General features: G+C 32.3%; 1 protein-coding gene across 2 annotated transcripts in view; it reads right to left on the reverse strand.

Moving 5' to 3' along the window:
• Positions 1-16,014, reverse strand: part of Sgcz (sarcoglycan zeta) — a 1,041,297-nt gene that overhangs the window by 25,350 nt on the left and 999,933 nt on the right. For both annotated transcript variants that reach the window (XM_074054729.1, XM_074054730.1), the window contains exon 6: positions 1,468-1,540. In XM_074054729.1, coding sequence (XP_073910830.1) covers positions 1,468-1,540 — 73 coding nt within the window. The remainder of the gene's footprint in view (positions 1-1,467; positions 1,541-16,014) is intronic.

Below are 16,014 nucleotides of genomic sequence, written 5' to 3' on the forward strand. Positions count from 1 at the left end.
TATTAAAAGAGTCTAAAAATTGAGTTAAATGCTATCATATGTGTCTTGTAGCTGCCCTATTCTTTATGTCACATACAGTTACTTTTTAATGCTTTGTGACAGTGATTCAAATTAACAAATATGTATCATGCTATTATATAAGACATACATTGCTGGCTTCTATAGCACTAAGAATGACCAAGGAGCATATGGGTTTTGTTTAAATGGAACTTACAACCTTTTAGATGGAGAAGGATAAAATAAATAATTACATAAAAGATGCCAACTTTCTAGGAAAAGGCCCAGGAATGAAGACCATCGCACATTATGAAATACTTCTCATATGTAAGTCTTCCACACTCTTAATTCCCTCCTTACAGTTGTTGCATGGAATAAATTATTTTCTCTTACTAAAAAATGGATGAGTGACAGGAAGAGGCTGGTTTAATCTGTGTTTCTCAGAAATTAAGTTCTTCATGAACTCTTAGCATGAAGCTATAAAGACTTGCAAATTATTGTTCTAAAAGTATACTTTTTTGCATTAAAATTTCAGCTTTTGTATTCTGTTTTCATTAGAGAATTTTCTGCACACCCATTGGAGAACTACTGAACAATGGTCTATATGAAAATTTTTTACTTAATATAATTATTTTCCAAGACAGAGACTCTGTTTCTCAGTTTGATACTGTTATCTAACATGTGACATCCTTAACATGACTTTATTTTTAGTGTCATTACCATTGCCTTTGAAAAATACTGTAGTGAATACATGTTGGAGTATAATTTGTCTATAAGAAATTATTTATGTAAACCATTTAAATCTCCAAATTTTACTTTATTTATTGAATTAAGAATGTCTATGGAGTAGTTACTTAGATTTTCAAATTCCAACTTTTATTAACAGTTGCCCTGATTATCTTGGGGATAATTGCCTGTCATGTTGCTAACTCGTAATATTCTGGGTAGGGAGAAATTTTACATATAGCTGTGCTCTTTGGAAGTAAAGCAAAAACAAATAGCTTGTTTCACTGGGAATATAAGACTCAGGAACCCAGTACAGGCAATGAAGTTCTTCCTTTTGCTTCTGTATTTCCTTATATGTAATACATGTTAATCACATACAGCTTTCTCCCTCTCCTTTGTTCACGCCTGTGCATATCATGTGTATCATTATCTATGTCATATTTTCCAGCATTGTTATTTTTGTAAGTATTGCTCTCAACTTCCTCAATAATTGTCTTTTCCTTTCACTTTCTTCACTCCTCCTTCCTGGTATATTTATTTTTATATTCATTATAAGTCCATTAGAAAAGATATGGAAGTTAGAATAATAACTCAAGTTTTCTTGCCCTCAATCAAATACCTGACTATCATGGTTCAAGAGAATGTCAATTCTTCATACAAGTATGTACTATTTTAGTTCTTTATACATCATGGGTGCTCAACAGTTATGGAAGCTGTGACACAGATAATAGAGGGTGCACTTACCTGAGGTCTTGGGATGGTTCTGCTCTGATGTGAGGTGTCTCCACAGAGTGCCCAAATACTGCTCCTTCAGTGCCTGGGGGCAGTATGAATACAGCAGTCAATAAGCAAGTCCACAGACATTCTGGGTTGCATCTTTATTTTTATCCATCAAATATTCTTCCTCAAATGGGAAAATGTAAACAGGAGTAGTGACAATGAAAGAGAAATGTTGGCAAAACGGTACAATGTAATGAAGAATCGAAGGCAAATCTAAATGTCATTATGCTAATTGCTTAAAAATTACATTATTAATCACTTCAGATTGGGAATTTCCATCTTCTAATCAAAGAACAAAATCCCATCTCTTTCTTTCTCAGTTAAATGGACTGGAGGGAAGGATAGGTTGCAATACTTGGTTCTATGTGTCTGAAAATAGCAGGACATAAATGAAACTGTGGAGCATTAGCTCTAGTGCAGCAGATTCCTAGTTATTTAAAGACAGGTTTCATAGGACATTTATAAATTTTTTCTCATATAGATTTTTAGTAATTACCAAATAGAACACATGCCACATTTTAAAAAAAATTTATTTTATTCATATGTGCATACAATGTTTGGGTCATTTTCCACCCTTCCCCCCCCCGCCCACGTCTTTACGCCCCCTTACCTCTTGCTACCAGGCAGAAACTATTCTGCCCTTATCTCTAACTTTGTTGAAGAGAGAGTATAAACGATAATAGGAAGGACCAAGGGTTTTTGTTAGTTGATATAAGGATAGCTATACAGGGAGTTGACTTGCATTGCTTTCCTGTACATGTGTGTTACCTTCTAAGTTAATTCTTCTCAAACTAACCTTTTCTCTAGTTCCTGGTCCCCTTCTTCTATTGGCCTCAGTTGCTTTAAAGTATCTGCTTTAGTTTCTCCACATTGAGGGCAAAAAATGCTATCTAGTTTTTTGGGTGTCTTACCTATCCTCGTACCTCCCTTATGTGCTCTTGCTTTATCATGTGATCAAAGTCCAAACCCCTTGTTGTGTTTGCCCTTGATCTAATTAGCAATGCCACTAACAACAGGTGTTGGTGAGGATGTGGGGAAAGAGGAAACCCCTTACACTGCTGGTGGGAATGTAAACTAGTACAACACTCTGGAAAAAAATTTGGAGGCTACTTAAAAATCTAAACATTGACCTACCATATGATCTAGTGATACCACTCTTGGGGATATACCCAAAAGAATGTGACACAGGTTACTCCAGAGGCACCTGCACACCCATTTTTATTGCAACACTATTCGCAATAGCCAAGTTATGGAAACATCCAAGATGCCCCACCACTGACGAATGGATTAAGAAAATGTGGTATTTGTATACAATGGAATTTTATGCAGCCATGAAGAAGAATGACATGTTATCATTCACAGGTATAAATGGATGGAATTGGAGAACATCATTCTGAGTGAGGTTAGCCTGGCCCAAAAGACCAAAAATCGTATATTCTCCCTCATATGTGGACATTAGATCAAGGGCATGCCACATTATTTTGACCTCTCTGAAGTTAAAGCACTATCTCAAAGTATGAACTATTTTAATTCATTTATCTGTTGCTGAAATCATGAGGGGTTATAGTTGTCCAAAGGAGACATGCATGCTAACATCTTCCTACTGCAACTGAATGACACCTGATCTAAACTTTCACTTACTGACTCCATTTGATTTTCTACACACTGAGAGCTTTACTATAATTCAACTGAGAAAAAAAAATGGACTGTTTTTCCTCTTAAAAAACAAGTCAAAATTTCTTCAAAAAAGGAGATGACAATTTTTTGTAATTAAAATAATGTTTTATGTTTTTATTTTTGTTTTGGTCTAATGGTTCTCAAGTATCTTGAAGAATGTTGCACCTGCTCCATAAATGCTCATCAATGTCATTTTAATAATATGATGCAATCCAAAATTTTAAACCTATAAAACAAATATGCTTCTATTTAATGTGAAGGAAAATGTAAAGTAATATTCAATAAGCCAGGATAAAATTACTATAAGGAAATTAGAACTAAGATTTCAAATAATAATTGCATACAGAAGTGTATTAGTACTACTTGATTCTTATAAATAAAATAGCAATTCAGACCTAAATCTTAAATCACAGAAGAAGACTTTTCAAGGATTGCAACTTTATTTCATCTATATTATGGTTCTGAAGGAAAACAGATGCTACAGTAAGTCCCTAAGATTACAGATTTCATTTTATAAGCTAAAAGCTATTGAAATTTGCTGACCTTTTATTGGGTTTAGTAGGGGTCTTTTATCATTCCCTGAAGATTCCCTGTAGGACATACAATGCTAATTCTTTTTGTTGTTTTCACAAATTTCAAGCAATTATTTCTTTAAGGAGTTCACTCTTTTTATATTTTGTGAGATATTTTATTTTCTAAGTGGAAGATTCTTTAAGATTGGTCTTTGAATATAAAATAATAGATTGAGGTAAAATTCTAATTGTATTATTTTGCTGGGAATGACATTTGAAAGTATATTTGAAGGGATACATTTGCATATCTCAAGGACAGAGACTTTGACCTTTTAAAATATGATATAACTTCCAGATAGGTTAGTTATCCATGTGCAAAGTTCATAAACTAATTTCCACTATTGTATGATTATGAAAATTTCCTAGAAAAGGTGACAGAAATATAATTAAATATCAGTTACAATATTTATTTTTAAACACAGATTGGCATGCATAGTAACTTAACACAGAATATGTGGGTGATAAATGAAAGTAGAATGCCATAAAATATTTAAGTTTTCAATGATGATTAAAAACTTCTGAATCAAGTTTTATTATAGAAAATCATTAAAGATTTTCAAAAATGATTCTTACTGAATTAAATCTATAAGTATACCACCTCTGGGCCTAAATCAAAAACTAAATAAAATACCATAACTAACTAACTAAATGTAGGCTTCCAAATAGTGAAAATCTAATCCCATCCTCCATTTGAGGCCAAATTTTCAAAAATGAGCAATCATCCAAGATAATCTTGAAAGATAGCAGTGAGGAACAATAAAAGTCACTTGAAATAGATATGTATTAGAAGAAAAAAAAATCAAAAGTGAAAATAAATCTCCCATGAATTGGGGAATTGTCACAAATGTCAGAGTATTAGGTTTTCTTGATTTGACAATTAAAAATACAAGAGAATTTCTTTCCTTTCTCTCTAGCTCTTATCTTCTCATTTTTTTTCCTTTTGCTTGTTCTTATGGGGAAAAGGAGTATTGAACTGATAATGAGTACCTAGGGTAAATGCTTAGCATATAGATTTAAAGTATAGAGAAGGTAGATAGCCACATTAAAAGGGATACTTATATTTAATTTTATTCAGATTTTCTTTCATTTTTAAGGGTGAAACTTTTTTGTTAAGGATTTGTCAAATTAGCTCCATAAGAGGAATGTTTATTGGAAGAAAGATTAGACTGGATTAGGAACATCTAAATTATATTTTCAAGTATTTGTCCCAATGTTTGTCAAATGAGGACAGGTAGCTTTTAGATTTTTTTCAATAAAATTCACCATGATGATGAAAATTTTTGTCTCTTTTCTTGATGGGTAACAAATAATGGTGTGACTTTTATGTATAGGTCGTATGGTACTGAAGAGATTTTTCTATAAGAGGGATGAATTGTCTGTGAGAAAAGCTTTCAAAGCATGAGAATTTTATCCTCCTAATCCTCTTCATATGGTAGCATAGACACATCTTGAATTCCAATCTACAATAAGGATTAGGTCCAGGGCAATGTCATGTAGTAATGGGGCAGAAAGATTCCTATTTATTCATAAACTTTATAACTCAAACTTGGTTAATTAGTTAATATGTCAAACTCTTTGCAAGTCTTCCTATCTTGCTTTCATGTTTTTCCTTTCTCTTATCTGTATCTGTTTTCCACAAATCTAATTTGATAAAGACACAGATTAAACCTGGAACACTTTTACTTCATTCCCAGGTCTGCCTGTAACTTGTTCTTGAGTCTTTGATAAGTAGTTAAATCCTCTGGTTCTTGTTTGTAAAATTAGATGTTGAATAACATGATCTCTAAGGTACTTTCAATTTCTAACAGTTACAGTTATATGAATGTTTTACAAACATATCAAAATATGTAGACCATAACTCTTCTCATTACTCCTTAAATACAAGTGGAAATGAACTCGCTCCTACAAATTGGCAGAAAAGAAGTTATCTGGTGCAAGCAATATTGAAAAAATATTAACAGTCATGTTACTCCATTTAAGCAGTTCCTCTGACACAAAAAGGCATTGTTATCCTTTAAAGAAAGAGGTGTCAACCTACTTTAACATGCACTGTAACTCCCATTTGTGTTATTTTAACAATATAAATGGTGTTCTTGCCTCTGCTAACATCAAAAATATAAATAATATATTACTATGTATATCTGTGTATAATCTTACTACACCTATTGATATCTCACCTGTACAAAGAGTTACAATTGTTTTCCTGGACACTGTTTTTGCATTGTGCAAAGTGTTTGCAATGCTTAAGTAAACTCATGCAATCCACCTACTCAGTCCTCTTCTATGGGTCTCCGAAGTCTCTTTATTAAATTTTCACCTCATAAGGCAAATGTGAGCTTTACATTTTCTAAACACATTTAGGGTTACCACTAGAAACACTCATTTAAAAACTATCACATCTGTTCCAAAAGTGTACATTTTAAGTTTATTTATTGCTCTTTTCAGGCTATGATACGGTATTATTGTCTTTTACAGATGTGATGTAAGGATAAGGATCAATATTTCAAGATTCTTCTTGAAAAGCTTTATTTCTCCTCTTTTATAGCCTCATTTGATTTGTGGTACAATCATGTCCCAACACCCAAGTCAACCAGGAGAAGAATCCTGAGATGTCTTTTCTTGCTGACCATCCTTGTAACGGCACTTCTTTTCATAGCTTTAATGTCATTTAGATTTTATGCAAAAAATAGCAAACTGCTGCCCAATGATATTCTAAAACACAAAGCTAAATGTGGAGTTAAAATGCTTCATACATATATACAAAGTATATCAGCCATATTCATCCTTCTTTATCTTCTCCATTCATCTTTCCCTTCCCACAATAGTATTCTCTTCCAAGACCTGTTTTATATCTCTGTTCTTCATTAATTGTACACCTAATCAAGTCAACTTTATAGTACTATAATTCTTATCTTGCCACATTGTAGTTGTGGAAGGGAAGTGCAAGTATAAGAACAGGATAATGTTTTGGACAAAAAAACCCCAAAACTGTCATGCTTCTAAGAAAACTTTATTTTTTAAAGAGAAAACTCAAATGAACCTACAGAAATTTTAATGAGATTAATAAATGAATTTTTTGACATAAGAAAAATTTAACAAGTGTGTGATCACACACTTAAAGTTAATCAAAACACATTAAAGAAATTAAGAATATATGTGGAGTATGATATGATCAGACATACAATAAAGCTGTCAAATTTTCCAGTATTTTGATTAGATTTAATGGAATTCCAATGAAATCATCAACAGTATTTGATGAAACATGAGAACCATTCTATTTAAAAGAATATCAATAATAATAAGGAAATCTGATTATCTACTTCCAAATATCCAAGTGCACTGAGTTTCTTAACCAGATAACAAGACTTATTATAAAATTCAAATTTACTAAGTCATTAGCTGCAACAGAGACAGAGAAATAGACTAGTATCTTAAAATAGAGTTCCCAGAAATAAAGCAGATTTACACTTATATGAAAACTTGGCTTATAGAAAAGTCACTAGTGAACAAGGTGGTAAATCAAGTAACTATTGAGCAAATGATAGTAGAATAGTTTGTTACATAAAAAGAAAAATAATACTGAATTTTTGCCACATGCAAAATATCAATTTCAGTTGGATAAAAATATAAAGGGTAAGATTATAAAAATGTGTGGAATGATGCCTCTATACAGTGAGGGTAATATTACAAAATTGATATATTTAAATCAATAATTACTGTTCAACAAAGGATAACACAAAGTAAAAACCAATATTAGCCTCACAGAAAATATTTTTGCCACAGTAGTTAAAAAATATTTTGTGTGTTTTGTTATTAAAACATACAAGGAACTTTTAAAAATAATAAAAAAGTTAAGTAAACAAATAGAAAACATTTAAGCACTTGACTAGATATGGGAAAGGAGCTTAATTCATCACTAATCAAAATAAACTAGATTAAACCTGAAATGGGGTACCAAGCTACATCCTCTGCTCTTGAGAACACTTCAAAGTAAAAAATGCATTTCTTTATCAGAGAGTAAGGATAGATTCTTATACAAAATACATAAAATTTGGGGTTGGACAAGTAGCTCAGTAGTACTGAATAGTTACTTAGCAATGTATATCCAATATATGTTACGGATTAAACTAAGGGCCTGGTCATGCTAGTGAAGTGCTCTACCATGAGGTAACTATTCAGTAAATGATACTATGCAATGAATTTGACTATAATAGTATAAATTTTTTCTTAACAGCAAAAAGCACCATAAGCAAAGGTAAAGCAATAAGCTTACAGTGTGTAATGCATAAAACTAATAATTAGCATCCAGAATATGTAAATAAGTAAAATAGATACAAATATATAGAAATAATATATAACTAATATACAAATTAAAAATCAAGAATGTATAAATAACTTATTAAAAATAACTCATTAGGTAAAAAGACAAGAAACTTACATGATAAAAAACTGAATAGCTGTTACACTAAAAAAAGAGAAAAGAACAGTTGCTCTAGCCATGAAATTACAAATGAAATGCAAATATGTGTAATTTCTTTGAATCTTTTGAAATAACCAGGACATTAGAAACATCAACATGTCATTTTGATGGCTGAGATAAAAAGCTATCCACTATCATTTTCCAGTTTTAACTCATAGCAAATGGATTCCATTATGTGGGGCTTTGGAAAGTGACCACTTTAAAGTATTTGTGGAACTTATCAAAACAGCATTTTAACTGAAATAGAAAATAATGTCTTTTTGAAGTAGTCAACTGTTTATTTTAAATAACTGTTTTAAAATAACATGTTTTACTAAATTTTCTGTCAATTTAGAAATAATTTTGTTATTGCTAAAGTGACTAAAATTATATACAAAAAAGACAATAGGAATCAGTGTCAGTTAGATAAAAGTTTTCTATTCCTTTAAATCATTATGCACCAATAGTTATTTTGTCAGTTCACCAAAATGAAATAAAGTACATAGTTTTTTTTTTTTTTAACAACATAACATTAGATAGGACATACAACAGAAGATTTGAGATCCAGGTTTATTCTGTGTCTCACTAGCAATGTAACATTGAATAAGTCACTTACTTATTTGATATTGTAATATTCTAACACATGAAATAAAAAAAATATCAGTTCTTGTTACCTCATAGGACCATGCTTTCAGAAAATGTTAGATCATATCGGTATTCAGGTGTACACATTATGTTATGATGTTCGTGTCATAATTTCTGAGTAGTATTGGCATGTTTAAGTCAGTTTAAAAGATTTTGGGTGGGGGGAACAGAGAGGGAGAAATGACCCAAACAATGTATGCACATGTGAATAAATGAATAAAAAAAAGAAAATACTCAACGCACACACACACACACACACACACACACACACACACAAATTTAGTGATCTATGATGATCCAGGGATATGAACATTCTCATTTACTGACAATGAATTAATGGTGTGACTTTAAAATGAATATAAAATATCCATAAGATATACATAAATATTTATGTTCTTAAAGAGGTTCGTATAAAATCTTCACTGGATAATTACAGTTTGCAGCCACCTTTTCAAGTTATAGCCAGCTTCACCTAATTTCCCTTTATCTTTTGGACCTTTTTCTTCTCCCCTACTCTCATGAGAAGCTCAAACTTATTGTTTAATTTGAAGAGAAATTTAGGAAACATTAACCCATCATAAAATATTTTACTATGAAATACAGAAGAGCTGTGAAAGGTATTTTCCTAACAGGTGAGCCTACCTCAACAAAATGTCTATCCTTCTTAAGAAACACCAGTACCTTAATTAAATTTAATCTTATGTAGAAGTATATTGTTATCTCTTTTAGAGATAAAATGGCTCTTTACATCAAAATTTTCTAAGACTGAATCAGACTATATTGGGATATTATCAAATATCTGATATCAAGTGTGTAAAGAGAATGATAGATTACAAAATATAAGAAAAAAGACACAAACTTGGTTGGAAGGACAGAATAATTAAATTTAAGATAAATTTTAAAGCTGAGATTACATGATATTTACTTCACCTTCATACAATAGGGAAGTGGTCAGTAAATAGACTGGCTGCTAAAGGTTTGTCATGCTCTGGATGTGTTAAAGTTCAAAACAGCAAGAAGAATTAATTGATCAGGATTAACATTCATTGAGCATTTAAATCTCTTCAGTAACATTGTTAAGATTTGAACAAATCTTACATCAAGTAATATAATTTTTATGACAAAACTCTGAAAGAAATTTTAAAAAATCATACTATCCCCATTTGCAGCTGAGAAAATAAAGGCATAGAAGGGTTGTATAATGCACCAAAAGTGTCTGGCTTTTCATGACCCAACATTAGCGAAAACAAAAATTACTTATGGCTAGAGCACAGATACACTCACTCTGAGTTCATTTTCTTTCTTTGTTTATTTTTTCTTATTATTCATGTATTCACATGTGCATACATTGTTTGGGTCATTTCTCATCCCTGCCTCCCTCCCTCACCCTCTCCTGCCTCCCCCACCTTGCTTCCAGGCAGAACTTGTTCTGCCCTTATCTCTAATTTTGTTGAAGAGAAGACATAAGCATAATAAGGAAGACAAAGTGTTTTTGTTAGTTGAGTTAAGGATAGCTATACAGAAAGATTCCTAGCTTTGCTTTCATGTACAAATGTGTTACAATCCAAGTTGAACACCACTTCATGATAAAAGCTTTATGAAAACTAGGAATAGAAGGAATGTACCTCAACATTGTAAAGACTATATATGACAAACCTACAGCCAATATCATACTTAATGATGATTAAGTAATGATTAATCATTAAGTAATGATTAATGGTTTCAGTGAAAAACTGAAACCATTTTCCCTAAAATCAGGAACAAGACAAGGGTGCCCACTATCCCCACTCCTATTGAGCATAGTACTGGAATTTCTAGCCAGAGCAATTATGCAAGAAGAAGAAATAAAAAGAATACAAATAGGTAAAGAACTGTCAAAATATCCCTATTTTCAGACGGTAAGATCCTATACCTTAACGTTGCGAAAAACTCTATCCATAAACTCCTAGATACAATAAACAGCTATAGCAAGGTGGCAGGATACAAAATCAACTTACAAAAATCATTAGCTTTTCCATACACCAATAATGAACAAACTGAGAAGGGAATATAAGGAAACAATTCCATTCACAATAGCCTCAAAAAAAAAAAAATCAAGTACCTAGGAGTAAACTTAACAAAGGATGTTAATGACCTCTACAAGAAGAATTACAAACTCCTGAAGAAAGACAGCGAGGAAGACTACAGAAGATGGAAAGATCTCTCCTGCTCATGGATTGGTAGAATCAACATAGTAAAAATGGCTATACTACCAAAAGCAATCTACATGTTTAATGCAATTCCCATCAAAATCCCAATGACATTCGTCACAGAGATTGAAAAATCTATCCTAAAGTTCATTTGCAAACACAAGAGACTGTGAATAGCCAAGGCAATACTCAGCAAAAAGAGCAATACTGGAAGTATCACAATACCTGACTTCAAACTATAGTACAAAGAAATAGTAATAAAAACAGCATGGTACTGGCACAAAAACAGACATGAAGACCATGTGGAACAGAACAGAGGACCCAGATATGAATCCATAAAACTATACCCACCTCATTTTTGACAAAGGTGCCAAAAATATATGATGGAGAAAAGACAGCCTCTTCAACAAATGTTGCTGGGAAAAGTGGTTATCTGTCTGCAAAAACCTGAAACTAGATCTATGTCTATCACCCTGTACTAGTATCAATTCAAAATGGATTAAGGGCCTTAATATCAGAGCCAAAACTCTGAAGTTAGTACAGGAAGGAGCAGGAAACACTCTGGAAGTAATAGGTATAGGCAAGGACTTCTTCAATAGAACCCCAGCAGCTAGCAACTAAGAGGAAGGATGGACAAATGGGACTTCATAAAATTAAAAAGCTTCTGCACAACAAAAGAAATGGTCTTTAAACTGAAGAGACCACTCACATAGTGGGAGAAAATATTTTCCAGGTATAAATCAGACAAAGGTCTGATAACCAGAATATACAGGGAACTTAAGAAACTAAACTCTCCTAAAATCAGTGAGTTCATTTTCTTATTACCAATCCTGAATTCATAAAGCATGAAACTTGTAATTATTCTCTCTCTCTTCCTAGAGCTCTCTATCAAGGAAGTAAAATGATGAAATAGATCAATTATCAACCAGTATGGCAGGCAGAATATTGGTCCCCTCCAATGCCCAAATCTATGCATTACCCCTGAAACTTGTAGATATGTTACCTCAGAGGGGAAGGAGAAATCAATTGGTAAATGTATTTGTGATTGCCAAATAATTAATCTTAAAATGGGATTTCCTGGATTGTCCAAGAGGGTCCAAAATAGTCACAAGGATCATTAAAAATGAAGACAGAAGCACGTGTGGGAAATTCAGAGACAAGGAAGCCTGAGGCACTTTGCCTGACGTTTCTGGATTTGAATATGGCAGAAGGTGTAGGTTCCATGGAATGTGGAAGGAGGATGTCTAGAAGCTAAGTGTCTAGAAGCTGGAAGAGGCAAGGGTGGATTATTTCAGAAAGGCACACTGGATTTGAATGCAGTGAAAAATCTCATTAAACTTAAACCTGTAGTCCTATAGATAGTCAATTTATGTTTATTAGTTCATTTAATTTTTTCCAATTATAACAGTATCAACAGAAATAAATACAACTAGTTAGTAAGAAGATGAAGGCCATTCAGTCAAGTTCACAATATATTTTTCATGTCTCTTTCCCTCTCCTTCTTCCTGCCTCCCTTTCTTTCTTCATAGTGAAATAACAGATGGTCTGGTTATCATTTATAGGAATATGAACATGGAAATTTTATCCAATTTATGCAAAGCACACCCATGCTAAACTTTACAGGTAAAGTGAGGAGAGAGGTTTTTTTATTTTGTCTTTTCTTTTTTGGTGCTGGGATTGAACCCAGGGCCTCACGCATGCTAGGCAAGTGCTGTACCACCGAGCTACATCCCAGCCCTACAGGTGAAGTGAGGAATAAAATTTATTTTGATATACTCTATCGAGTTCCTTCTGAAGACAATGGTCAGCCTGATTAATGAATATATATCTGACATAAAACCAAAATATGTTCTTTCTCATATTGGATAGACCTTCTAAGTTCCAGACCAAGATTACATTACTGTTTTCTCAACGTTTTATAACATCAGTCATTTATCTTACTCTCTTCCAATGACATTGTTAGGCATAGTGAAGCTTTTAATTTACATAACTACTTCCAGATGGAGAGGTTACTCAAGGGGATATTAGTGATTTAGTTGAAAAAGTCAGATATATAGGATTTGAGTATATTTATTCCTCTTTACCTCTTTTTCCGATCTACTAAGTTAATTTGCATGAAATTATAAACTAGCTACTAAATAAATCAGATCCTAGAAGCTCTCCTTTCTATTGTAGAAATTCTAATTCAGGATCTGAATGTGTTATATAAGCAGGCATATTCTGACATAAATGAGATGAAGTAGAAATGAAACAGGACAATAAATGAGGAGGTACAGATCTAGCTCCTCATCTGCCACTCTGTGCATCTAAGAGCTGTGTGAATTTCTCACAAATTGCTTAATCCGAGACACAGTTAGCCAAAAGAAAATAATACACATCCCCCTAAATACTGATGAGTAATAAATTACTGCAAATGATGGTATTTAGTCAATGGAAAGATATTATAGCAGTATGCTATTATTGTCATTATTTTTATTAACTTAATTATTGTGATAAAGCTTTACTTTGGCCTTAGAATTTAATATACAATATGTATTTCCTACATTTTAGTTTTTCTTTTTTGCTTTTACATCTTGTCATCTTATGCTATTTTTCTAAATATCTCTAAAATACCAACTAAATTACTTTTATTATATTGGATTGAATATAATTCAGTATTATATAAAATGTTCAAAATTATTTTTATATAGTTAAGTATTATTTCAGAGAGTGAAAGAGAGAAATATCTTCATTGAAAATGCTACATGAGGAATAGAGTTCTTTCATTAACACGTAATACTAAATACTGCCTGTATGACTATAATATTATTAATAATATTATAATTTCCGACATTTGTAGACCACTTGCTATGTTTCAAACATGATATTTACATGCGTCAGCTTATATTAATTCAATGAAAATCCAGTGAGGTGTTATCTATTTTCTCCATATTTTATGGATAAGAAACCAATGACTTGATACATACTAGCAAGAATATCCTTGATCACATTTGTGACAGAACTGAAGTCACAGTCCAGAGGAAGCAGTCTTAAGCTCTAGGCTGTGGGTCTCCACAGTCTTCACTGCCCAGCCTACTCCTCACCCACCCAACTCCTTCCTCCTCTTACTCTTCACAACACCTGCACATATTTGCTTTCAGTGACTGTTATCATTATCCAGAACTTACGTTTTTTTAAAATAATTCTGATATCCATCTTATAGAAGGCAAAAGCTAAAACTTCTCTTACAAAACAGTAACTCACAGTAATTGCTAGTTATTTGTCATCAAATTGCAGACAGAACCTATAATAATGAAAGATTATTGGACATAATTTGTCTATTTGACTTAAAGCTTAATTTTGTGCCTTTTTATAACTTTCCTCACATTCCATATTTCTTTCATAAAATTATATTTTCAAGAAGTTTTGCTTTAATGAAGTAAAAATTGGAAACATTTCAATGAGAACTTAGAAAAATTAAGTCATGGAGAATACTTTTAGTAAAGTGCTCAGAAGAAAAAGCTTACTTTCTGAAAATAGTGGAGATCATAGTTTACGTATGTCAAAATCTGAAGTCAATTTCCACATAGCTCTCTCTAGAGCTGAAATCTTTGTAAGTTTAAGAAGCTACTAGAAAACTGCATCAAGTAACTGCTCCAAGTCTACAAACTTGAAATGCTTCACTAGAGAAAATTAAGTGATTGTACACCACTTTTCTCAGTACCTGATCTCATCACATTTCTTCAAGGGCTATTCAGACAAAGCAACCCCATGTTGTTGGTTGAATATTACCACATTCTTGGCATTTGGACAGATCTGAGAAACAATGGCCCTATCTAATAGAAAGGCTGATTTCAGCTGAGCTCATCACACTGTGCTAATTTAACAGACAAGAACAAGGAAGTAGAAGACTAACTAAAGAAAACAAACCAGAAAATATTGATTCCAACCCAGAAGCATGGTGTTTAATTTAAAAGACAGCTCTTAAGAAAATCCTTTCTTCTGTTGTCAAACAAGGATTGGAACTTGTCTATCCTTCCAATCATTCAATCATTCAATTAGACACAAAGGAGTGATGCTTTCAGCTTTCAAACACTAGGTCACAGAGTGCACACAGAGTTGGATTTCACTATTCTTACAGGCTGCCAGTTTTAATTGCTGCTGTCTGGAAAAAAGGATAGCCTTTCTCCTCATACATTTTGCTGATTTCTTTTTCCTATCTTAAGCAAAACATGTCTAATTCCAACTCCAAATTTTTAATTTAAAATGAAGATAGTCTACAAAGCTAAAGTCTTTCACCTTCTAAAGTCAAATGACTTGTACTTTGTTTGTTAAGTTAGCATCTTACTCCAAATACGAATGAAAGTGTAGATTACATTTGATTGATTCTACTTGAAAGCACAAAATTTAAGTCTTCTCTGTGTAAAGTTTTATATTGTCTATTTGCTTACTAGGTCTCAAAAATACATTTGGCCCATAGAGAATATAAAATAAAAATAGATTGTAAAGTGCAGATATATGAACTAAAGTGTGAAACCCTATGTATTCAGTAATGTTATGAGGGCATGTTAAGGGCAATAATCTAAAGTAATTTAAAGTAATTTAAGCAAGTTATTACTGATTAGGGAAAATAATCTCAGAGGTAAAACAATTACAAATTTTCAACAGACAATTGCTCCTTAAGATGATGGTAGTTTCAAATAAGATTTTGATATTTTACATCTACCCACCTGCATCACAGGTATATTTGAATGTATCAGGTAAATTCCTGCTACTTACTAGGTTGATATATGCAAATATGCAAAGCTATACTAATTTTGTGAATAATTTTAGTCATAAATGATATTGTCTCAAAAATGTAGGTAGGCATACCCAATATCTAAAACATCCATCCACTCTGTCACCCTGAAACAAAAGTCCATTTATAAAATGCCATTGTTCATAAAATGTAAGGCTTGAAGGGATCTAATTTAATTTTAATTCCTATGGA

Source organism: Castor canadensis, chromosome 14, assembly GCF_047511655.1.
Source record: "Castor canadensis chromosome 14, mCasCan1.hap1v2, whole genome shotgun sequence".
Lineage (NCBI taxonomy): Eukaryota > Metazoa > Chordata > Mammalia > Rodentia > Castoridae > Castor > Castor canadensis.